Source organism: Amphibalanus amphitrite, unplaced genomic scaffold, assembly GCF_019059575.1.
Source record: "Amphibalanus amphitrite isolate SeventyFive unplaced genomic scaffold, NRLGWU_Aamphi_draft 000143F_arrow, whole genome shotgun sequence".
Lineage (NCBI taxonomy): Eukaryota > Metazoa > Arthropoda > Thecostraca > Balanomorpha > Balanidae > Amphibalanus > Amphibalanus amphitrite.
Window position 1 is genome coordinate 745,883 of NW_024881638.1, and position 25,904 is coordinate 771,786.

The 25,904-nt window shown below is 50.3% G+C and overlaps 3 protein-coding genes across 12 annotated transcripts in view; 1 reads left to right on the top strand and 2 right to left on the bottom strand.

The window, feature by feature from the left end:
* Positions 1-6,349, bottom strand: part of LOC122382628 (sorting nexin-32-like) — a 45,849-nt gene extending 39,500 nt beyond the window's left edge. Inside the window, exons 1-4 of the mRNA XM_043368200.1 lie at positions 6,314-6,349; positions 5,201-5,382; positions 4,474-4,677; positions 2,862-3,094 (exon numbers count right to left, since the gene is read on the bottom strand). Of these exons, the coding sequence (XP_043224135.1) occupies positions 2,862-3,094; positions 4,474-4,677; positions 5,201-5,341 (578 nt within the window). The 5' untranslated portion in view covers positions 5,342-5,382; positions 6,314-6,349. The remainder of the gene's footprint in view (positions 1-2,861; positions 3,095-4,473; positions 4,678-5,200; positions 5,383-6,313) is intronic.
* A 327-nt stretch (positions 6,350-6,676) lies between these two features.
* Positions 6,677-24,119, bottom strand: LOC122382624 (leucine-rich PPR motif-containing protein, mitochondrial-like). The gene is made up of 22 exons (XM_043368187.1): positions 23,899-24,119; positions 23,527-23,690; positions 23,169-23,291; positions 22,833-22,980; positions 21,141-21,260; positions 19,439-19,670; positions 17,425-17,616; positions 16,832-17,045; positions 15,865-16,087; positions 15,418-15,634; positions 14,672-14,878; positions 14,252-14,389; positions 13,315-13,507; positions 12,557-13,025; positions 11,801-12,221; positions 11,483-11,592; positions 10,923-11,142; positions 10,484-10,679; positions 9,960-10,107; positions 8,475-8,605; positions 7,831-8,057; positions 6,677-7,280 (listed from the first exon to the last, which is right to left on the bottom strand). The coding sequence occupies exons 1-22, from the start codon at positions 24,036-24,038 to the stop codon at positions 7,197-7,199; spliced, it is 4,317 nt and encodes a 1,438-aa protein (XP_043224122.1). The 5' UTR covers positions 24,039-24,119; the 3' UTR covers positions 6,677-7,196.
* The window catches only part of LOC122382625 (DNA polymerase delta catalytic subunit-like), a 31,269-nt gene continuing 19,382 nt past the window's right edge, over positions 14,018-25,904 (top strand). Inside the window, exons 1-2 of one of the 10 annotated variants that reach the window (XM_043368192.1) lie at positions 14,018-14,034; positions 25,609-25,669. In XM_043368192.1, the coding sequence (XP_043224127.1) occupies positions 25,614-25,669 (56 nt within the window). In that variant the 5' untranslated portion in view covers positions 14,018-14,034; positions 25,609-25,613. Of the gene's footprint in view, positions 14,035-24,455; positions 24,721-24,894; positions 25,022-25,176; positions 25,196-25,602; positions 25,670-25,904 lie in introns of those variants that run through there. The other 9 variants (XM_043368195.1, XM_043368197.1, XM_043368191.1 and 6 more) reach the window with 9 other exon arrangements.

The window sequence follows — 25,904 nt, forward strand, 5'->3', positions numbered from 1 at the left end:
CAGCAAACGATCGTAATATTTAGCGTGCCACCTGATACGTATCATGGAATAAAGCGTCAGCAGACATTCGTGGACAGTTTCAGCTCCAAAAATATTGATTGGCACCACCAAAATATGAGTCAACTAATCACATCTGACAGCCTGCCGACAAATTGAACAGCTGACTGGCAGATAATGACGGTGTCGCGATCCACGAGCACATTACAGTGACATTACACACTCTGATCCGTCACCGCTCACCACATCGGACACGCAATGCGCCGTGACCCAAACACACACCGTCCCACGCCTGAAGGGGTCACGACCTAATGCACCCTCCCCGTGGCTTCGTAACCTTCCCATCACCAGCGACCAGTGTCAGCGATTTGCATGAGCGGGCTGACATCATCGGTAGTAGCCCATGTGTTCGAATTAACGCCAGCCGCCACGGATGCGTGAGGGGGCGCGCCTGTGTGTCAACAATAGGACAGTACTCAGTAGTCCCCTCTCCAGCTTACACCATCCGCAGGGACGGGGAGGGCTTTCACTGCGTAAAACGGGGCGCACCCGTGGACCAGCGTCAGTGTTCGATCGCCGCTCGTTAGGACACCAGGATGGTTCGGTCGTCGTTCAGTGTGCTGGTGGTGCTCCTGCTGCTGGCGACCGCCTGCGGTTCTGTGTCTGCCTACCGGGGACGCGACTACACCGCCCGCTACCAGGCCAGGAGCTCGCCGGCGGTAGGAACCACTGCCGAGGCTCCTGCAGCAGCCGCGCGGTACACTGACGCCGGCCGGCAGTCGCGGTTCTTCAATCCCTTCAACATCTTCACCTTGGTGAAGATCGAGAACTTCGTCTGCGCCGCCAGCAACGGAAACAACGGCACCTGTTATACAGCTTCAGAGTGCACCAATCTGGGCGGGGTGGCGTCCGGCACCTGCGCTAAGGGCTACGGCGTCTGCTGCGTCTTCACCAAGACCTGCGGCGAGACGACAAGGCTCAACAACACCTACTTTGTTAACGAGAACTACCCGGGATCGTTTGACAGCACCGGCAGCTGCCAGCTGACCGTCCAGAAACTCAGCAACGACATCTGCCAGCTGCGGCTCGACTTTGATTCGTTCGTGATCGCGCAGCCCGAGCCCAACAACCATCTCTGTCAGAATGATCAGTTTACGGTCAGCGGCGCGGCGCCTGTGCCAACCATCTGCGGTATCAACACCGGCAACCACATGTATGTGGACGCCGGCACCGCCAGCGCCGACACACCGATCACGCTATCGTTCGTCACCACGGGCGGCAGCTTCAGTCGCAGCTGGAAGGTGCGTGTCTCGCAGATTCCCTGCAACACTATCTACACAGCAGAGAGCAGCTGTCTACAGTACTTCACCGGCATCCAGGGCACCATCAAGTCCTACAACTTCGACTTCCAGAACGGCGCGCAGCTCTCCAACCAGGACTACACATCATGTGTGCGCATGGAGCGAAACTTTTGCGGTATTCAATACACACCGTGCGGCGAGCCGGGCACCACTCGCGAGATGTCCTTCAAATTGAACGGCGCAGAGGGTGACTCCATCACCGCGCAGGCGGGCGCGGCCTGCGACAAAGACTGGCTCATCATCCCGTGTGCCACCGACAACGTCAACCAGCCTCTGACTGAGATGAGCGACGGTAACGTGTGCGTGGACCGGCTGTGCGGCGACCGCTTCCACACCCTGGCAGGCACCAACACGTCGGACGCCGTCTACAGCTTCATGAAGCCGTTCCGTCTGTACTATCACACGGACGCGCAGGAGGGCAGTTCCGAGACGCCAGATAGCGGCAACACGGGATTCTGTCTCAACTATGTCCAGCAGCCGTGCACCGCGTAGGAAGCACGTCGTGGGATCGGAGACAGGGCCCAGAACAGATCAGAATGGGTCAAAAGAAGTAACAGTAGCGATGTTGTTCGCCGTGATGACTTATCTACTAGGGAACTACTAGGGCCACGATGACGTACAGAGGAGACAAAAGACGAAAACAAAGCCCCATATTTTGAGCACTGAACAAGCATGACGGTCGAATTGAAGATCAGACAAAACCAAATTAGTAATGACTGACGAAGTATGTGACCCAACAGGCAGGGTATAGTCGTGAGTCGTGTTGTTTTGTGTAGGGTGTGCGGATAATTGTCGGTGGCAAGATGAATGCACTTATTGTTCGGTGTTCACTGTATTTGTTGTTGAGCTTGTTACTATGAAATACACACAATCATGTGCTTAGACCACTGTTTATCATGACGTGGTATGCAATATCATCCAACAAGTTGCATCATTCAAGTGGCGTAAGGGTACATTGGCAGGTCAAATGCTAGTTGGACGACACGGACCAATAACGTCACGTGGCGTCACAGGTGACGTCATCAAACACGGAACCGACCAATCAGATCCGCTCCACCAGGCATGACTTTTCGGTGTTGTTATTTACTATTCAGCCTATGATGCGTGTCAAGCTATCACATCACTGAAATCGAGGACAACTGCACCCACGAACATCAATTTCCAAGGACTACACTAGCTACAAGCCGTTGTACATGCCTAGCTCCCACATACGACCCATAGCTACTCAATTCACGGGAGTCGTCAATGCTGAGCACATCCCCTCCATATCCCACACGTTACTTGTCTTTCCACGAGCTGGCTGTCGCACCCCGAAGGATACCCTCTTATGCGTGAGCCTACAGACGCTTTCCGTGGCTTTGAATCACACTCCCCTTGCCAACATATCACAAATGTCTTCACTCAGCTACAGCTACCTGTCCAACTGCAGCCAACAGCCGTTCCCCTCGCCCGATTACCCACCCTCCTTGACCCTACAGTAGCTCTTCTCGTCTATTCACCCACCTCTCCATGAGCCGGCAGTCGCGCTGCCAGTCGTCTCCCAGAACCAGAGCCGTGTCGGCACCCAGTTGTCGCCGCGAGCGCTGCTCAGCCTGCTGCGGATCGGCGACCGGTCGCGGCGGCAGCGGGGGCAGGATCACCCCCGGACTGCGGCCTCCGCCCGACAGACACTGCTCCAGATACTCGAGATCCTCGAACTGACGCTCGATCCGCCAGCTCTGCTGTGGCGGTCCCGTCTGGGGAGGGGGAGAGGATAGGGTCAGTCGCCTTTGTGAAATGGGGGCTACTGCTTGAGAAGAAAATGGAGGCAATGAGTTCAGTCACCACAGAATGTAAATCGCCGACGATAACTGCAGAGAGGGAATGGTGAAACAAATACAGCGCTAAGCGGTGCGCTTACGATCAGTGAGTTGCCAGCTCGTGCGTCTGTCTGCTGAGTGCAAGTGTTTGCTATTTTGAGGCAGATGGTTGGTAGTTGGTACAAAATAAAAGCTAGGCATTACACAATCCGAAACTTAGCATAGACTATGGTCACCGGCCGCAGGATGAATATTACGCGGGACATTGTTTAATACCGCACACAAAACCTTGCATCTCCGTTGCTCAAGATGTAAAGAACAATGTTAATCTCACCTTATTTCTGCTGAATCCTATCAATTCCCGTCATACCCAAACCCTATCAATTAGGATATCGATAAATTCCTCCTCTGAGCAGTCGATGTATGGTAAATTTCATCTCTGAGTCTTACACCTCAGCTTTCGTCAAGGTACACCTCGCTAACAAACTTGCACCTCTGCCTCACTACCACACCGCCAAATGTAAGCGGATTGATTGTTGCTGATAGCAGACCAGTTGTGGGCGGGCGAATGTATTACATGACTTAGCGTTTAATCAAGCGTGCATCAGGGACCGCAGTGAAAGGAAACTCGCAAATGGTACCGTTCTCGTATCGCCGCAAGGGCGGTTCTAAAAATACGCCGATTGCCTTTCATGTTGCAGCGCTGCGCTAAGGGCAGTACATCTGATACTGATTCACTCAAAAAGTGTTCCTCATTTAACGCGAGACGAATCGCATTACCGAAAGGTCGACGGCCCACCTGGCAACTTTAAACGCCCCACTACCTATTCCCGTCTAACAGCCGGTCCGATCCATTGCGGCGGAGTAAAGTTGGTAATGTAACCCTACCCGGGCCACCGGCCGGGAGGGGTGTGTGTGGACTGTGGGGGGCGGGGGACGGCGCGACAGAGTCGGATACCCTGCACTCCCCCCTCTCCCCTCCCTCGAACACACCGACAAACGCAACAGCGGCCGTCTGTTGATCAGGTCCGCTGCTTCGGATAGCCAGAGCGAGAAGAAACTAAGGAAGCATCCGAAACTACGTGATCACATTATCAATAAAAGAACACAATATAGGAAAAATAAAGCAAAAAAGAAGCAATAATGGCACACTCTTACCAGCAACTTTGGCACCTATTATCCGAAACATTTCCAGTGACCATAACGGCCCCACTCCCAGGCACGGTTCCTGGCACTGACTCAATGTGCTCCAGCCACCGCTTATCTCCACGTACAACGCCCATCCTTTCCTTCGTCACGGACTCACGAAAGCTCACCTTGGTAACCTGTATCCTATAGCAGATGACGTCACCGCTCTTAGTGACCTCATCGGTGAAGAGGACCGAGTAGAGGGGCTGCAGCGGCCCCGTCGGCTCCGGACTGGAGGCGTCCGAAGAGGCCTCCTCCTCCTCCGGCTCCGGGTCCGGCCGCTCCGCATCGTCACTGCCCTCGGCCGGCTGGTCGTCCTTGCTCAGGTCCGTCTGTCGGTGATGGAACAGTAGTGAGCGCTGGCTTCAAGCAGGATGGGGGGGGGGGGGGTTATACAATATACATGCATTGAGAGCCAAAAATAAAATATGATAAACAATGAAGCAAAGGATAGCTTCTGGTACCTATCATGCTATAAAATACTTAAGTGAATCCAATATATCAAAGGCCAGTTGGTATGAATATGGTCCCATTTTCATAAAGTAGTTTGTTGGTTCAATAAGGAATATGGTAAATTATGATCCCAACTGACTCATAAAGATGTGAGTTTAGTGTCTGGACTTAGGAGGTCATCAGAGCCCATCTGAGTGACTGAGTCAGCATCCAAAACAAGCAGGATTTGGCTCACTATTATATTATGAAGCTCAGAGTTGGGTCATCATTATAAAGTACCCATTTAGAAACAAACTAAGAATGGCAGGCACAAATGGCAACAAAAACAAGTCTCTTTTGGTACCTATTCTGAAAACATGGATGAAGCAGCAAACCAGCATCCAAATCAGCAGCACTGCTCACCTTTTCAGCATGGGGTTCTGCAATGATTGTCTCAGTGGTTGGTTGATTCTTTGGTTTAAAGATGTCATCATCGCTGATATCTCTTGGCATTTGTTTACCCACAGACTCCTGCACAGCTGGATCGGTGGTTGCCTCCATCATCTTGGCAATTATTATATTATTGATGGATTTGGTTTAGGTGCCTGAGAAATGTCAGATCAAAATGTCAAAACTGACATATCATATTCAATCATCAGTTCATCACTTCACACTTTCTTTCCACATAGTTTATAAGACACCTTACCTTGACCTGCTCCCATGATAGGAGCACCATCTGGAGTCCCTAAGAACTACAAGACTGACTGTGTAAGTGTGCACACTGGCAGATAAGTTGGTGTTTGGTACTATTAAGTCAATTTGGGGTGATTCCCCTGCAGTACCCAAAGTTGACATACCTAATGTTCCAGTTTATCTGGCTAGAACAAAAACATAAGACCTGCAAATGGCCTGTTCTAGACTGCACAAAAAGTCAAGTGGAAGCTAAATCATGTGTATTTAAATAAGTCATATTTTTAGAGTATGCTGCCCACCTCACACCCACAGTATCCATAACCAGGCAGGTTTTGTTAGCACAAATCTTTGTCCCTTATTCTTGTTCATTTACCTTCTGCATAAGGCCAAACTAAAGCTATGATGTATTATGGTAGGTGAGGTTAGGGTAGGTCAGCTTAGTCTAGGTTATGATATACCCATACCAAAACTTGTCCTGGAATCACTTATCACAGCATCTCGATAACTTTTCTCGGACTGCCAGCGACTGCATCATCTTAATTACGCAATTCTGTCAAGAACTTAACAACTAGACACATTTAAGAGCAAGCAATTGTTTTGTAACGTAATTTTAAAGGTTTTATCATTATAATTACTAATTTGTGACAGTGGGAAGAAGCGGTGCAATGACCGCCTCGCCCACCCCATTGACCGTGCGGCGTTCTTGCCGCTCATACTTCGCTCCTGAAACTGTCCGAAACCATGGATCAATATATGTCAGGAAGACTAGATCCTCATTCAACAGACGCATTTCATCAAAGATATGATAACTCAAGAAAATGGGAAGTAGGAAACACCACACACAACTCCACTTCCGACACCCGTCCCCGTCAGTGTGCAATGTTTTGTGTAGTTGTCTTTTCCGCCACGTTTGCCTCGATTGCCGCAAGCTCTCTTAAGACAAGGCCACTAAATTAAGATTGCACGCTTGGCATCGGTCATTTATCGCATGCATGCCCATCCAACTGAGCTCGGAAGAAACCTGAATTGTGATTAATTTCAGTCTTCGGTCAAACAGCGGATGAGCGAATGCATTATGGAAAACAAAGGCGAACAGTAAAATAGCTAACTATATGTTCGGCAATATTTCAATTCGGACCACGCACCACGTTCGCAACGGGATATCAGTCGGAGTCCGGAGACCAGCAAGGAAAACGATTCTTGTCGCTCATTCAGTATATTTACTACGTGTCTCGTAATCACGTAATGACCAAACATCTGTGCTGTTCTGATGAGAATGAGACGTTCGGCGCCCTCCATCCCTGCCGCTGGCGCCGGATCGAGTATGCCGCGTGTGTTCCTCCGCCCTGCCGTTTCTATACGATGGTAATGCCCACTCTCACTCGAACAGTTCACACACCGTCTAATACCCAGTCGACGGCACATCCTCAGTTCACTGCCAAGGGACCTGCCACGACTAGAAAAAGAGCCGCATTCAAGCCTACAGCGCACAGCGGGCTTCCGACTACATAAATCGCAACAAAATTGTCGCACAGCTTCAAAAAATATTTCACCTACGAGCAGAAGCGTTACTGTTCACCAGAAACCTCGGGATTCACCCGTTGGACTGTATGCGCTTCCTCGGCCCGAGGGGGCACGAACTATGTACCGCTACCATCCGCTCTCTCGCGTTCACGTCACACCGTTGTCTTTCACTAGCACTCTTACGGTCGCGCCGCAGGCACACTCAGCGGGCCGAGGGATCCGCGGGAGGGGCCGCAGGTGTTGGAGGGGTCGCCGCCGCGGCCGCGGGAGGCTTCGGCGCCGCACTCTGAAACAGAGTAGGACCCTTGGTGTCAGGTGGGTGAAGCAGTTAAACCAGCTACAAATAATTCACCCATACTTAAGAACAAAATTTCGAGTTCACTATCCTACACATTACTTCGTTCCTTCTTATCATTCGGGCATACATTTACAAGAACTGAATCAAGCAGTCCGTTTTTTTTTTTGTAAATCGCCTTCCTTTTGTCAGCATTTAGTTATATACGCCGTGTCAGCCTGATAGCGGCGTAACTCCGCCGAGTCTGCCATTCCGTAAGACATTGACATTCAAGTAGGACAGCCACAGGTGTTGCAGTGAAACATCAGAATCGGTGTACATTCGTCCCCGGGGAAACATGTTTCACTGCGACACATTCTCTGAGAATAATTAGCTAAAAGTGTCCCCGGAATTGAGCTCTTGGTGGTTTACCGGGCAATTAAACTGCCTCACAAATCGACTCTCTTTACAGTACCGATTCATTTGTTCTAGACCCGGCTAGCGATGATTATTTGCCAGACTGCAGAAGTTAGCAACACCCACCAACCCCCACCATTCGTACCGAGTCTGGTTGTGATGTGCTCGCTGCCGCCGCTGTCTGACTGCTCCCCGCGTCGGCCGTGGCTGGGCCGTCAGCGGGTGTGGTGCGAGGTACAGCGGGCGGCAGGTTCAGTCCGTGGTTTGCAGCCTCAGTCCGCAGCCGATCGGCCACGGCGCTCTTCAGGTCGTCAGGCGAGAATCCACTGCTGCGGAGGAGCTCGACGGCCGCCTGGGGGCCTTCTCGGTCCACTGGGAGGATAAAACCGAGCGGGTGGTCAGATGAGCTGTCGCTGGATAACAAACAACGGCGGGCTAAAGCAGCGTCGGCTAAAAAAGCATAACACTCTGGGAAAGACGCTTCAGTATTGAAAAGCTGGGATGAGAACAGCTAATTGGAATTGGACACTGGCAATATGCCTATGCTAAGCGCTGTCGTAACCACATTGACTTTTAGGTATTAAAACGCAATTAAACATTTCATTTGCAGCGATACTAGCCCAAAAGTTCAACAACCGTTTGCTTTACGGACGACAGTCTACGGTCAGGATATTCTCAGGCCACACAAGCAGCTAGGGGCCTCCAGTATGCACCACACATGGCCGCAAACCGTAGTAAAATCACTCACATCCCGTCACCATCCCCACCCTTTCAACCCAGTACACTCACGGGTCAGGTTGACAACTGCTGAGACGACGACAGCCTTGGCTCCGTGTGATATCTTTGTGGGCTGGAGCATCTCATAGAGTCGTCGAGTCATTTCCAAGTTTCCAGATTCGGTCGCCTTCTCTATAACACCTCTGTAAGAAGAATGAAAGGAAAGTAAAAATTAAAATATCAGGACCGCCCCAAGTTTGTTTCATTATGGATGACCACTTGTCAAGGATGTAGAGACATCAGAGCCGTCATGCTTAACCCAAGCCGGTACCGTAAAAAATTGTTTGGCTCAGCTGTGTTCCTTCTTAAAGGTAGTGTGCCAGCTTTCCTGGACCGTATGGAGTTAATGGCCCAGATAAGGAGAACCGGATTTTTAGAGCTTATCCATACCTTCAAAACTCATGGAAACGTCTTAAATTCTTCAAATTTTGAGTACCCCAGTGCGAAATTCGCCCCGACGGGTTGTCGGTCGTACCCCAACCACATTTCACACCACTATGAACAATAAATGCACACACTGAAATCGCCATTACCGATATGCTCATCCAATCAAGTTTCGATAAACCCGTTCATCATCATCTCCTGCGGTTTCGAACACGCCTGTTAGGTGGTGCGGTAGACCGCGCCCAAAGCCAGGGCCCCGGTAACGTGAGGTAGCCGAGTCGGGGCAGCGTGCGCTGACCCAAGCCGGGGCCGCGCGTCCTCCCGGTGTCGTGTGATAGCCCGGGGCTGCCCGCGGGGATGCGGTAGACCGCGCCCAAAGCTGCGGCCCCGACTTGGGTCAGCGCACGCTGCCCCGACTCGGCTACCTCACGTTACCGGGGCCCTGGCTTTGGGCGCAGCTTCTGCTCATACTTTGTGGTGCGGTGGTGGTGCGTCGGGCCACGCGTTCTGACTTCGGCCAAGAAAAATGCGTCAGCTGATCATTGTCATTTCTGCCACTTGCGTGTGGTGAAATGGGGTCATAACTTAAGAGACGGCTTTTTCATATCAATTATTTTACATAAAATCATATTTCAAACCATAAATAATGTTCGACAGCCAAATAAAAGAAACAATACCAATACAGGCTTACAGTTTAAGGCTCGACATTGTGTTGTCCTTGGTGTTGTCTACGGTTAGACAGCTGATAACTCATTCCCGTCCGTCGTAACTCTATAATGACCTTTGCTTATTGTCACATGTGCGCCGCATTCGCGATTGTTGCCGACGCCTGTTTGCAGTTCAGCCCACTACAGTTGTTATACATATCGAAAAACCGATAAACTTTTAGGCGAAAAAGGCACTATTCCAGGCCCATTTTTGATTTTTTTTGCGATATTAGGTAAAAACAGAAGCTTCTTATCCTAGGAAAAATAAAATGGGAAATCTTTCAAAGGTGGCACACTACCTTTAAACGGCACAAACATCGCCAAGATACAGAATATCAGCTGGGCGATATTGACCATTCACTACTTTACCTCGGTGCGGAGTGCGCACTCCACATCTACCACATACCTGAACAGGACGATGTCTTGGTTGCGCAGGAACTTGTCGAAGATCTGTTGTGCCTCGTTGTAGCGTTCGTTGACAAAGTGATCGACCCAAAGCATGTTAGCCGCTCCCAGCACACCTCGCTCGGCAAAGTTTTCTGCAAGCTTCACACCTGAAAGGAAAACAAGCACATAGCTGGTTAGGATACTGCCATCACAATCGACGGAAAGGCAATGGCATCGCTTTCAAAATACTATAACGGGATCGATTTCTAGATACCAAGACAAGGAATCAAATGTGCATACATAACATCGTATCCTCCGCAGAGTTGAACGCCAACAAATTAAGGTGTTCATTAAATGTCAACAAGGCGCGCCTCATATTCCAAGTTCCAATACAACATAAAGAGCAAACTACCACTAGCAGCAGGACACAGAGAACCTTCGCGAACAACACAATCATTCTAACACTCCACCACCACGGCCACTCTTCGCAAGTCGCTCTACCCTCTCCAACCCATGACTCCACCCCTCTCCCACGCCACTCACAGCGAGGATAGAGTTGTGGCAGGCCTCGCAACATCCCCAGGAATCCACCGGCGGGGAACACGTAGGTACCACTGTCTTCTGTCGGCTGTGGCTTGCGGCACACCTCCTCCAGATGTTCCAGGAACTCCTCTCCGCGACCGGCGTTCAGGTAGGCGGTACACAGGCGGTTGTCGTACGATGTGGCCGATTTGAGCTCCTGGTAGAGGGGGAGAGCGGTCACTGGTTGGGGGTTCGGTTGCCTCAGGATCTCAGGTACAGTTTTACAACAGCCGCAGATGTTAATGATTTACACCTTTCACCATTGTAATCTGCAAAACGCTGACCATGATAAACATGATCACCCGCACGCATCAATTAACTCAATGACGACCAGCATCAATAGAACTGAACGATCTTAGAACAATCATTCCTCTCCCCTTTGCCTCTCGCGCGCACTCACGTCTTTCAGGTGGGCGCCGACTGCAGTGATGCCATCCACATCGCCGTCAGCGGACAGGCGTGACATTAGGAACTTGAAGACGCGCGGCTGGGGAAAGGTGTTGCGTCCCAGCATTTCGGTGGTGAGGCGCACGGCCTCCTGCATCCGGTCGTTACGGACCAGTAGCTCCACCAGCAGTGAGAGGTCGTGGATGGACGGCTCCACCTTCTCTGCCTCCATCCTGGCGGGACACGGTGGGGTTAGTATTGGTGGCGTGTCTTAGATAAAATGAGATGAGGCAGAGCATGGAAGAGAGCTCGGCGAATTAAAAAAACCATGAGTAGCCAGGGGTGTGCATTCAGCATAAGTTTGCCAAGGCAAGTTGACAACAACAAAAAAGTGCGAACAGATGAATGATCGATCAGCGTAAAAGCAACAGAGCCATGATGTAAGGCAGCGGTGAAGCAATGGTGAAGCCGGTGAAGCAACGGTGCAGCAAGATTGCCTTAACTGCCTTCTAGAGTGATGCCGCTAAGAAAAAGCCGAAACTCATCCTTCCGAGTCTGTCAGCGGTTACGTACTGTGGCAGGTACTGGAGTGCCTCGTCGATTGCCTGGGCTTTGATGGCGCGTTTCAGTTGGCTCTTGATAGTGTTCTGCGGCGGTTCGACAGGAGTGGAGGCGGCGGGAGACTGGAACAAGGAGGAAAATTCATGGTTAGGAAGAGATGCGCGTGAACGGTCAGTGTAAAAGTCAGGCACGTCTACTCAGTAAGAAGTTTACTGTGTTTAGATTATTATGTTTAGATTATTCTGACACAAATGGATCACAAAATATCAAACATTAGAAATATATCGGTCTCAACCAACACCATCCGATCTCTGTCGCCGTAATTCTCACCTGTCTCTGCGCGTTCTGCCTCCTTCCCTGTCTGTTCTGTCCCTCCTGCGGCACCGGCTGCGGCGGGGGCTGGTGCAGCGGTACCTGCTGTCCCACCGCCGCCATCTCACCCCCTCCCGTCTCCAGCGGCGGTCCCGGCTCACTGAACGGCACCGGTCTCCCGTGGCGCCTCAGAAGCGCGGACAGTTCCCGGAGCATGTCGTCCGGTGCCGCCAGCCCCTCCTCCTGCAGCTGGGTCCACAATACCAGCGCCCGGTCCTGCTGCTCGGCGGCCGACAGCGCGCGCAGTAGGTGGCCGTACAGACGCAGACGGTCCAACCCGAACACGTCCCGCGTGACGGCGATCAGGTTCTCCAGCTCGGCGATGCGGCCCTCCTCGACGTAACGCTCGCAGATCTGCTCCAGACGGTGCGAGCGAGCCCTGGAGGCGTAGAGAGAAGAGAATGGGTATTGGGTGTGTCAGAGTTTACGCGATTACCCGAAGAGCTCCATTTTCCATAACAGCTATGAGAATTTGTAATATTACGCAAGGCACGTCGCCAAACGCCAAGCGTAAAGGCCAAGCGTAAGTGCAAAACTCATATAAGTTCGAGGAACAATACCATGTCTGCTGGTTAATGCCTTTAATTCGGGTCGCTAAAACAGGCATAAGGCATCCCCCAACCCAAACCTTCATCACCGCCAACGTTCAAATGCCACGAAATATGTGGATCCGTGCACATCCAGCCCCCCCCCCCCCCCCCCATCCAAACTCACCTGAGTCCAGGCGTGTCCAGCACCTTCTTGGCCTGTCGCATCTTGCCGCACTCGATGAAGCTGAAGGCGAGGTCGTACAGGGCGTCCATCTCGCCATACGTCTCCATGCTCAGGTCCAAAAGCCGCTGCAACTGATCCGTATTCTCCTCCTTGATCAGCTGAGCCATCATCTGACTCCGCCAAGGCAGCTGACGGTACTCCTTATGGATTCTCTCCATTTCATCCATGGCACCGACAGTGTCATTATTGGCGAGATGCGCCTTGACGAGCATGGCCAGCAGAGCGCGGTTGGGTTCCATGACGTATCGGTCGTCAATCAGAACCCGCAGGAGTTGGCGTACGTCCTCCGGCTTACCGCGCTGCGCCGGACCGTTCAGAAGCCGCCAGGCGGCCATGAAGAACGGACGGTCGTCCCGCTTGTGGTCCTGACGGCTGTCGCGTGGCTGGGTCTGAAGGAACTGCACCGCCTCTGTGGAGAGGAGGGGTGAATTGAGGTTAGGGAAGTCACTGACAAAGAGAAGCGAGTTATAGAAGCTCATGTCGCGATAACTTGGTAGAATTCACCACTCAATGTTTTCGCATCCTTCCAGCCAGACCCTGGACTACGACCACGACCCCAAACCCAACCCCAACCCGCAAACACTCTGCGTCCCGGCCTCCCGGCATCATATCGCCCCTCACAAAGTCCCCATCCCTACCCAGTACCCATTTCAACACTCCCATGGTGTCGTCCTTCCTTACTCTTCTTCATCACCTACCGTCCACTTTATCGTTAGCCACCATGAGTCGCGCCAGCCGGAGCACACGGTGGTCGCTCAGTGCGCCTGGCTCGGCCGCCAGAATATCGTTGTAGGCCTGGCGGGCCTCGTCCAGGCGCTCCGCGTCCACGAGGATGTTGAAGAGGCCACTCAGCTGGCTGACAGTCAGCTGCTCGCCGGCATCCAGTAGCTCCTGAGGACGGTGAGGGCAGGGGAGGGTGAGCGGGTATCCCTGGCGGGTAGGCGTCGATGCTTGCTAATGTGGTAAACAAAAGCATTTATTAGAGAAATTGAGGGGTAATATAAAAGATATGCGGTTAAAGGGACCCTCCCACCTTCAAAAAAGTTAATGAATTGGCATCAGAAAGTGATGTCGCTCGGTTCAGAAAGAGCAAAAACGAATATCTACCAAATTTCATCGAAAAATATTCACCGGTTTTCAAGATATTAGACTTTTACTTTTGTTTACTTTTTGGGATCTCCGCTGTTCCTAGCGACTTTATTTGAAAGTGCGGCATTTGTTGCGCGCAAAGCAGCATATACCACCGCGTGCTACAAAACGTTTTAGTCAAACATTTAACGGACGTTCGAAAGCCTGATGACGTCATCAGATTCCCGTAATGGTTAAGAGATAGGGACCACGCTGGCCCCACCCTGCAAGTAAAGGGAAGAAATTTCTTGAACACCATAAAGCTGCGGGGGTTGCGACCAGGATAAATGGTGGTTTCTGAGCCTGGCCGCAAACTTGGCTATCTCAACTCAAAACTAATGCTAAGGTGGGAGGGTCCCTTTAAGAAAAGTCAGCATAAAACGAAAAACAGAAAATCACAAACTGGTTAGACTCGCTAAAAACATACTCCATGACGTACTAAGCTCCGACTCAACAACATAAATAGCCAGTACTCAGCAACCACCAGCGTCTGAGCATCACACTCACCTGTTTGACCTTCAGCGCCTGGTCCACCCGTTTGCGGCTGATGTGGCGGGCCAGCAGGTGGGAGAGGAGGGGAGCCACGGGTTCCCCGTTCTGCCGGGCGGCTGCCAGGTCCCGCTCCAGGCGCGCGTCCAGAGCCTCCTGTCGGTCAGAAAATCGAATGTCAGCCAGGATAGAACTAGACTTGGCATCTTTAAATTTCATGTCACATTTTACATGTGTTATTGATATGTAAAATAGTTCGCACTCGCGTCTCTAGCGGCACACTGGAAGCAAATGGTGTGCGAATTTATACACATGCAAGTACTTAAGATCTAAACAAAACGCCGCCATGGTAATGTTTTATCCATCACGCACATTCCTTAGCTTAAGTGAGGCACACGTTCATCCCTTCTTCTGACAAGCCCCGTAGTCCTTACTGACCGGGTTGTTGGCGCCGCGCGGCCTGCCCTGCTGGGACTGCTGGGGCCGCGGAGCGCTGTAGTCGGAGGGCGGCCCGGTCGGCGCCAGGTCAGACTGACTGAGCTGCTCCAGCAGCTGACAGCAGCGGTCCGTACAGCCGTCCGACAGGGCCGCCTGGACGGTCCCCGCACAGCCCGGCGAGATGCCCAGGCCGCGCTGCAGCATCGCCTGGCGACGGGGGAGGGCTCGTGAGAAAGAGCGGAGTGATTGAGAGAGGGCAAATAGGAAATATTAGGTTCCATAGGCTACGGCACAGCGAACTTATCTTTATTCAGTAGCATGTCATGATAAACTTATTGAAAGGACGTTTTTAGCCAGACACAAATATGAAAATATTACGGGAGAGTTGGACGGAAGCCGGCGAACGCGTCCCCAAAACTGAAATCATCAAGTAGGTAATAATCAAAAATGAACACGCAAAAACGCATGGGAGCAGCCTGGGAGCTTGAATGCAAGACACCACACTGCTATCTCTAATCAACAGCTCTTGTTCTCAATCACCCCGACCACCCCATCACTCACTCTCCATCTCACCAAAGTAATTACACCAAAGCCATTCCGAAAAACAGATTCTCAAACGCATAAAAGCGACTGCGAGGTCATCCAAGTGCCACAATGATCACTGGAAGCAGCACACTTCTGTGTACCAAGTTACCAGAAACCACCTCCATCTCACTAAGCCATCACTTGTGCTCCATTCCGCATACCTCCAGCATGGCCTCCACGGCGGCGGCGCGATCGTCCTTCAACATGGGCAGCAGCTCGGTGAGGAAGCCGTCTGTCACGTCTGTGGTCGTCACGTTCAGGTCCGACGCCGCCTGACACATGTGGTGCAGCAGGTGCACCGCGGAGGGGTCGCGGGCGCGGGCGTACTGGCCGGCGACCGCCTGACGCAGCGCGAATGGGCTGAACAGCACGTTATACCTGTGGCGGGAGACGGCGGTGAGTTTGGGTTTACAGAGCCGCAGAAGGTATCACATAGTCGGTGACGGATCAGGGCAGTGAGAGAGGTGTGTAAATTTCGCAAATATTATATTGTCAACATGCAAAACGCAAATAAGACACACAGGTTTCGAGACAAAACTAAGAAAGCAAGGTAACAAATAAGCTGAGACAACCGATTCGCCCTCCTCCCTCTCTCCATCCGTCCTCACCTATCAGCCACGGCGTTGGCCATGGCCAGCTGATCGTTGTTGAGCAGATATTTGCACAGCGCCGGCGCAGAGATGCCGTAGCGGACGCCGATGTTGTTGAGCTCGTACAGCAGTTTGTCCCAGGTGACAGCCGTCTCCAGGCCGGGCAGCACCTGCTCCGTTAGCGTGTCGATGCCGACGTTACACTCGAGGCCGCGCATCAGCGACAGCACGCGCAGCACGTCTGTCGGGAGTAGAAGAGAGTCAGACGATATAATCAGACGATAGGAGCCGCCCGGGTTGTCGTGTGAGGCACTCGATCGATACCAATAAGATGAGACTCTTAAAGAATATCTCAAGAGGCGCAAAAAGTATGATAAAGGGCGTGCCTAACTGCAGCAGCTATAATTACTGCATGTAACTCTCGTTAAAGTTGAACGAATAGATGATAGAGCATGCGCCTAGTAGCAAAATAGAAGCAAAATGACAGTGACTGAGAGGGGAGAGGGTGGTAGCATCGCGTATCGCGCCGAACGCTCAACTCAGCACGTCCGAACATTGAACAAGCGAATGCATTACGAAGGAATGCCCCCTGAGCATGTGCAGTGTCGGGTGGCGTGCTGACTGCAGCTACTAACATGAAACTCTGGCAGGCGATTCAGCAGAAGGCGTGACCTACGGCGCAGGTAAGGCGTGGAGCCGAGCCGACCGGAGTCCAGATATGAATGGGTCAGACCGGACCACAGACTTACTAACGCACCACAAGTGTCCTCCTCACCCGTCCTCACCTCACAAACTGTGAAATTGGTCTCCACTCACCACAAACAGAAACGCAAGAACTGTCGTTGAAGCAACGGCTGCATCCCCTGTCTCATTTATTTCCCATTACTTCGGCCTGGGGCTCATGCTGCTTTCGCTCAGACGTCCCCAAACAGATCCTTCCCGTGCATCACACCCCCACACCCCAGTCCCCACCCCCGCCTCTCACCGGGCAGGCTCTGGTTGCGTTTGGCAGCGATGATCAGTGGCCAGAAGTAGTGCGGTCGGACGGCGAACCCGTGCTCGGGAAGGGCCCGCAGCAGACCCTCTGCTGTCTCCAGCTCTCCCAGCTGGAGAGCCTTGTGCAGGGCCACCAGTACTGCCTTCTGGTTCAGACCGGACTCGCGCAGAGCCGAGCAGTAGTGCAGGATGGCCGGAAGAGGCTGTCAGAAAAAGGGATAGAGTATGGTAAGGTCACGTTAGGTCATGTCAGGTCGTAGGGGTGGTTAATTTGAAACAACCTTACGCCAACTTACGCTAACGCCAGTAGACGATTGAACCGTTTTATGCATCGCTTTGTTCATCGTCATAATGCATAGTCAGCCACGGCTTTCAGCGATAAATGTGTCCATAACACAGAGATTTCAACTTGACATTCATATCTCGTTTGATAGCCAAACTAAACTCAATTAAGTATCTTTCCAAAGATTCTGGTAACAACAGCATCCAGCAGCGCAGGACATCGTCTGCCAGGCTGCCATGAAATACATGATCTACCCCTCAAACACGCACAAATTGCCGGCTTCACAGCTGACCACCTACCCGTCTGGCGCGGACCATCTGCCTGATGAAGAAGTTGCCGACGCTGAGCGCCTCGCCGGACTGCGACTGCGGCAGCACCATGGTCCTGAGTAGGCTGAAGCCGACGTCCTCGTGACCAGCGTTCACCAGCCGCAGGATCACCGTCACCGCCTCCTGGTTGAAGCCGGCAGACTTCTTCAGGCCGGAGAGGACCTGGCAACGGCGAAACAGACGTCAGTGAAGTACAGAACCGCTCGAGGGCATTTAAAAGCATGGATACAACGAGTATTGTTATCCAGAAATGGGAACGAATCCCGAGCGCTGTTTGCAACCATGAGGTGATTGACTATCTTGTCAACCTATAGCCAACACGTCGTTACTCCCTGCGCAAAAATGTTATGTTTAAGCAGAAACAGACACTTTCGACAGTCAAGAAATTGCATGACCCGACTTATTCAAATACGTTAGCTTTTGCTCGCATCAATCGCACGCATAGAGATACATGCGTGAGTCTCTTCTCGTCCATCGCTCAACCGTCCAAATGCTGTTTGTGTTCATGTTTGTGCTGTTTGAGCTGTGTTTGAGCTGTTTGTAGTTGTACCGTCATTGACTATCTTGTGAACCTATAACCAACAAGCCGTTACTCCCTGTGCAAAAATGTTATGTTTAACCCGCGCCCAAGTGTGGGGGGTGTTTGAACACCCCCTGCGGTTTTTCGCAGCTATCTAAAAAAACGGCGGCGCGGAGCACCGCCGTTTTTGGTACACCTTATCATGCATCAATTCTACACATGTTGTAAAAATTTCAGACCAATGTCATTCAAGGTCAGGTCACCAGGTCACTTGAAGTGACCTCACCTCATAAAAAGTTTCAATGTCTACCATAGCTTTATACACCGAGAGACCGATCACTTTGAAACTTTCAGCGATTGATGAGGGTCACAGTATCTATAAAATGTATATCTCGGAATTTTGATATCGGTGACCTAAGGTCAGGTCAATTTTGCGGCCTCTCCATTATAAGTCAATGGGAGAAAATTGAAAAGCGTCTGTTTTGCACGAACGCTATTCTAGACACTCTCAAACATCGAGATGTAGGTAAAATTGACACACTGAACCGGAAAATGGCAACTGTGACCCCTCGTTATGTCCCCGAGGTCATCTCAGGTTACGAATGGAATCCAACAGTTTTTCGCTAATAACTTCTGATAGAGGCGTGCTAGAGCGCTGAAAACGCCTTAGATGTGTTCGGCTCGACGTTGCGGATCGACTGATATGCAACATGACCTTTTCCGGCCAGGTCATGACCTTGACCTGAGGTCAAATTTTCAAGTTGACCTTTCAAGGTCAACTTATAGTTCATTCGACGCGTCTCGACGAGAGGAACACGATGCTGGCAAAAGTAATGTCATGGCTCTTTTGAGTCAAAAGTTATCGCCGAAAAAACGATTTTCGTAAAACGGCTATTTTTGGAGTTTTTGCCCTCTGGAGGCTAAACCGTTGACCTGAGGTCAAATCTGAGAACATTAATCAGAAAGGTCTGTAAAAGGGCTATCGAATGCGCTTTTCCGCGGCGCTGTAGCTCTATCGGTTCCCGAGATAGCTGTTGACAGTTTTCAAAATGTTGAAATAGTCAACATTTTACCTTTGGTGACCTCTGGTGACCTGACCTTTGACCTGACCCAAAAAATGACCGAAGTGTTTTCGTCCTTATTTTGGACGTTCTTTCGATTGCCGCTTACCGCGTGTCGCTACGTGGCCCAGGAGCCGAGTTAAAAGGGGGGGTGTTCAAACACCCCCCACATCAGGTCGTGGAAAATCCAGACTGACACTGGGGCGCGGGTTAAGCAGAAGCAGACACTTTCGACAGTCAAGAAATTGCATGACCCGGCTTATTTAAATACATTATCTTTTCCTCGCGTCAATCGCACGCATAGAGATGCATGCGTGAGTCTCTCCTTGTCCATCGCTCAACCGGCCAAATGCTGTTTGTGTTCATGTTTGTGCTGTTTGCGCTGTTTGTACCTATCACTCACCTCATTCAGGTGCTGTTTGTGTCCTGCCACGGTGAGACTGTAGATGACCTCCAGTATATCCCTGTCATGCAGCACCACCTCCTCGCGTTCGGCCTGCTCCAGGGTGGCCTTCACACCCGCCAGGTCACCCTGCTCGGCGTGCGCACACGCCAGGTGGCGGAACGTCTCGGCAGAGGGCTCCAGGTGGGCGCGCTTCATCATGGCCACCATCGACTGCGCTGACTCCAGATCACTGGAGGGGTGAACGGGTCAGAGAGGTTAACTATAGGTCACTGGAGGGGCGTGGGGCAGATGATACGGGCTGTATTGTCGCTAAGAGAGGGAGATGAGAGGAAGCGGCGACAGAGCAGGAGGAAGGAAGTGACAGCCGACAAGCATGAGCTCCGGAGTCCGGACTGTTAAGAGAGGAAAGGAGAGGATTCGACGCCAGAGTAGAGAGGTAACGCAGCCTGTGTAGGAAAACGGGAGGAACGCGGGCAGCCAGAGACAGTGCAATTTGTTCACTTGAAGAAGTTAAAGAGAATTCCGAGTCTTGGAGGTTGTTCCCGTGCGTGTTTTTAAGACGCAAATGAATTCGGTCGGGCACCTGATCAGCGCACGTGTCTGCAACTTTGTCGGTTCAAATAGGATTGAGATGGGAGGTGTGGAACTTTAGGTCAAGTTCAGATTCAGTTTTGGTTCACTCAGAAAGGATCGAATGCGTAAAGGGTCGCTAGCATAGGTCGCTAGTATCGTTGAGCATTACGTTACGCAACTGGTCTGTCCACTGTCCAGCTGGGTGTGAGGAGGGGAGAGCCGGGAAGGGGAGGGGAGGGGCAGGGCACGTCTGTCTGACATTTGACTCCGCTAGTGGGGAGGGGAAGGAGGGGAGGGGAGCTCAGCCGGGGAAAATAGGGGAGGGGATGGCAGGGGAAGGGAGAGGGAAGGGACATCTGTCCGTCCAGCTGCAGCACGACTTCACAAAGCGGCACAGCGGGTCTGTTTGTTGGAGTGACGCGACTTGCGACAGTATGCTATTCTGGTGAGGCCCTAACGGGTGCCACCCGAGCATCAGGGTTAGATCCAGTACCAATGCACCGCGCCGTGCCCCTGACTAGAGATGATAATTTGACCACGCTTACAGTCGTGGCAATAAAATCGTAACAGAACCATGAAGCGTATGGGAAGCAGCCTGATCCGGCCACAACATAAGCAGTTGCTTAGACATTAGTTTACCGCCCCGTTAGCTGTTAAAGCACGAATTGGTGGAAACATTCAGGCCGTGTGTGCAGCCATATTGCTACTGGAAACTGCACCTCCAGATAGGGCACAGATGGCAAAGCGCGGTATGCTGTCGTCGACGGACCAATCGGGCTATTTGCGTCTGAGGGGCCGGTCGTTGAAGCGATTACTGCGTAGACGTCGGACCTCGAGCGACCGTTTTACGTAACGGCCACAACTTAGAGAGGTTAAACTAATCAGATTGCTTACGCTTCATATTGCAAGCACCATGTAATTAGAGATCATGTCGCTGCAGGATATTGACGGCAAGAAAATTGTAATGTTACCTATGGCCCGAAACTGACAAATGTGTCCGCAATTTGAATGCGCCGATAAACTCCATGTGACGTCACAATTAACATTTCGTCGTGACTGCCGGCATTATTCCAAACAAGTAACAGGGAAAACGTAGATTGGAGTACGGTACAAAGTGCAAACTTACTTGGCTCGTGCATGTCCGACGACAAGAGCGTTGAACACCTGTTCATTGATGGCCAGACCGTTCTCCTTCATGTGTTCGAGGATGCGGGTGGCGCCCTCAATGTCACCCAGAAGGCAGAACCTGTCGGCACGCGGAAGGCCGGGGTAAACACAGAGCACGTGCGGCGCGAGCGTAAAGCATGCCACACACGGCGCGCGTACCGATAAACTGGTAAAAGCCGCGATAAGCTATGTCCATAAAAAGCGGCAACACCACAGTTCAATAAACCAGGCACAAACGCGAAAGCATAATCGGCTAGTCACCCTATAAACCCGCATTTATGTAACCATCTACCCGAAACCATCCAGCCGTAATTCTGAAGAGGCTTTCGCGTGGTCTGGTCGACAGCTAAGGAGACTTTTCACGGTCATTAGAAGGCGTGCCAACTACCCTCCCCACCCCCTTTCCCAGCCGGTAGAGTTGAGCCGCGAGCATGACTTGCAGTTTACGGCCGCTGCTTGTAGTGGATACTCGATGTGTCGCGATTTTACCGCCGCTATTTTTGTTTGAGCTTACACGGTCATGTGACCTTGAATAAGCCGCCTTCTAACCATATTTCGAAACACACTGAGGGTAGCCAAGAACGCAGGGACTATTGCAGCGGCTTCAACGCTTCCAGTTATATAACGTGCCGACTGCCGACAGCATTACAATCTACGACTGAGCCAGCCCCTTGCAATGCAAGTGTTCAGGCGCCGAGGGAGGCGCAAAAACAGAGTAACTGCGACCGCGCCGCATGCATAATAGCTCAGTCATCGGGGCACACGTGGATCGCACTCTACCCCGAGAATCAAACAACTGAGACCACACAATCACCGGCATTACAAATAGCGACCCCGTAACGTAAAAACTGGCACAAAAACAGGTGATGGATTGGGCTCTGTCACCTACATACACCACCAACCAACCCACGTGGATACGATACAAACGGCAATACAGTGGTGTGTAAAGTTAAACAGACGTACTACTGTGGTCACTGTGTGGGTGACAATCACTGGTCACCCCATTCGCCGGTCAATGGTTACTATTGCCATCATCAGTCATTGGTCAGCGAACGATAATCAACAACCATGAACTAACATGCACCGTCCAAACTCATGTCGGTGTACGGTCTCGAGTCACTGCACCATGAAATAATCGGTTAGGAGCGGTTACCCCAAACAAAAATCAAGAAAATGACTATCATTAGGCACTAGGTGCACGGTTTCACAAATCGCACCATTTTACGTTACCGTAAACCTGACCGCTCACCACATGGTCCGTCACCGCTGTCGTCACCGATTAGCCCACCACCGACCGAAATAACGGAAATTATCGTTGGTAACTGATCACCGACCGTTACCAGTCCCCACCCACAGTCACAACCACCAACCACTGAATCTGCACCGATCACAGCCCCTACCCCGGTCCCCAGATCAATGTTCTTCGTCACCCATCATCGACCATTACCCGTCAAAACTTTCAACAACCACTCCCAACCACCGACCGTCACGCATCACTGATCAACAACCGTCACCAAACAACGCCCGTTGCCACCATCACCACCGGTAAGCACCAACGATCACGAACCGTCACCGATCACCGCATATCCCCGATACCGTCTCGACATCACCATCCATTCGTCCGCCGCCGCCCCGATCGCCCAGTCCTCACCTGGAGATGAGTCTCTGGTAGGTGACGCGGTTCGGCTCCACGCCCTGGGCACGCAGGTACGAGAGGAACTCGCTCGGGGAGAAAGGGTGCTCGTTCTCCAAGTACACCCGCAGCAGTGCGTTGTAGTGTGAAATGTCCATAGGGACACCTGCGGTAGAGGGAGAGTGGAGAGAAAATGTGTTGAAACTTGAAGGTAATTAGCATAGCATAAATTATCCAGGGCAATTGTAAAAAAAAAACTATGAAGTGACTTAATAAACACTTGGCAGAATCAAATGCACATGGAAATATTTTATGAGTTTAGATAGTTTAGTACAGATAGTGGACAGTACTGACCTATGGACTGGAGTGTCTGCCATATGTTCTGAGCCAGTTGAGTCCTCTGTTCGGGAAGCTCCTCCGCAACCAGGTTACCACAGCAACGGATCAACAGCAAGCTCTGTGAGCTGCTGATGGCACCTGGAATGGAAAACAAAATACTTTCAAGCATGACTCAGGGAAAAGTGGAACAATCTTTTTCAGAAAATGAGAGCATATGCATCCATGATAAGAAACCTAGGTAGGTATAAGAATTTAATCATACATGGCAAGTTAGAATCTAGGTATCAACAAGGAAAGCCATGAGGTGAGCAATGAGCATCATTCTGAAACTATTTACATAAGTGTCATTACTAGGCACTGATGTTCCGCTCACCTGTGACCTTGACTTCCTCATAAATCTCTTCCACTTCCCTGGTCGAGATCCGACCAGTTTTCCTGATATCCAAGTCCAATTTCTGCAGTGCTCTGTCAAGTGTCTGGAGTCCACTACTGCTCTCAATTGTCAGAGGCACAGCTGATGGTTGTGTGGACAATGTTCTGAAAAATAAGGTAATCATACAGATCATAACACTCGAGACTGTCATAGAAAGAAATGCCATAGAAATAGAAAATGCCATAGAAACTCCATCAGGTTCCTGATGTTATACATTAAATCAAGCAGTTTATCAATATTTTCTATTTCATTTCAGAGTGAGATACCTGATAATATCCAAAAACAATAATAATAATAAAATATGCATTTTACCTAGTGTCTATACCCTGCCATTGGGGTTTGTGATTTCCGAGGAAGTTGTCGGCTTCATTTCTGACGGGTCCAGCTGTGAAGTTACGCGCGAAACCACTGAAAAGACGCAAAAACTTCGCTGATCTAAGCAGTGCGGACATCGTAAAATCCAAACAACCAGCACCACCACGCACCCGCACCGACGCCAAACTTCGAGAGCTTCGGTGGCTTGGAAAACATCGAAGCTCGGGTGCGCAGAGTTTTGCGCACATGTGATGCTCCAAGGCCTGCTGTAATATTGCTTTGATCTCAACACTTTTGCTGTCTATAAATGACGTCATACAATATTTAAAAACTTTATTTGTTCAGTATCTTTTTCAATTCCATCAAATTAGTTTGTAATAAATATATTTGAAGATATTTGTGATGAACTTACGTGATATTTTATTATTAAATTTCCAAAAGCTAACAAAAATAAAACTTGATGTCATTTAATTGCAAGAAATTGTGCTGTAAAATTGCTGAAAAATCTCATGTGAACGGGCTAGTTTCCAACGCGTCAGAATCGCCGCAAAACTATATTACGTAATAATTGCATAGAAGCAATTGCATCAGATCTTTGCTTTTCCATGATTTGATTGCAAACTGAAGGTCACTGTTCACTGGTATTGGACATCCTGTTTCTATTTGCCTAGCCAGAATGATACCGTTTATGAGTCTGACGGCAGTACTTTCTAGTTTCTACCTTCCGACGAGATTCGCCGTCGCCATGGAATCAGTTATTTATCGAATCAGTGCCATAGAAAATCAGTGCCACATCAATTGCATTGGCAAGCGTAAATGGTACATTTATCATTTTTTCTTTTTGTTGTCATGTGTTTCCCTCTCAAATTGAAACAATGATGCATGCCTTTCCGGATATTTTGATACACCTGCAAGTAAAATTGATTTTTATTTTATTGCAGTTTTTTAGTGGTCCTTGCTCTAACCATAGACCAATCATTGCGCTTTCCTGAATCACGTGACCCCGAACAGCTGTGATCGATCGCGGATTGCGCGCGAAATGTTTTCTTACCGATAAACATTATCTATTGCCTTTTGGTTGTGGGTACTTGAGATTTTGGATGATAGAATGTGCATTGATGTTTGTAGCATAGCATTTCCATGGCTGTGTTCATGTTGCAGCATTGCAGCCGTGTTGAGGCATTCAATTATATATATATAAGATTGGTGGCATTTCAATTTCAATGTTGATGTCAAACGTCGATTTCAGTTTGTCGGTCGCAACGTGGTCGCAACCCAACCTTCAGGCTGTTTGGAACGTTTCTCAACCCAGTTCAAGTTTTAATTATGAAATAATTTTGCTGGTTCACCAGGATTAAGTCATATATTATATTAAAATGGGTGATACTTGCATTATCTTCCCCTGCATACCTCATTGCTTGGTTTTCGGAGGCTCTGCCACGGTCTCGGGGTTGGCAGGATTAATAAAAAAATGCACTCTTACATACATAAAGCTACGTTATGGAAGCAAAATTTTTGAGGTGGTCTGGACGCTGCAATCCCCCAGGCCCCAGGTGGCTGACCTCCTGATTAATTTGTATTATAGTGGAGGAGTTGTAGAACAATTATTGTTATAGGAATACAACAATAACAGAATAAGTACTGGACTGGAGATTTGTGATTAAAGGTTACCTTTAAGTAATAAAACTGATTTTACTTCAGTTTCAGGTGAAATGGACAAGCGCAAAACATACAGCAATGGAGCTGGAGGTGCTTCAAAAAGGTTCAGGTAATTCAGCTGTAGCTTTATCAGGAAGTGACAAGAACCCCGACCTGTTCCAGTTCCTGTATACTGCAAATGGTTCTTCAGTACCATTTTTATCTGGCATTCCAGATTTATCAAAGAAATATTGACATGCAATCTACCTTACTTTACTTCACCTGACCAGACATCTTCTTTGGTGCAAGGTGACTGGTATTTTAGTAAAAGAATGTCAATATGATCACCTAGTATTTGGTTATAT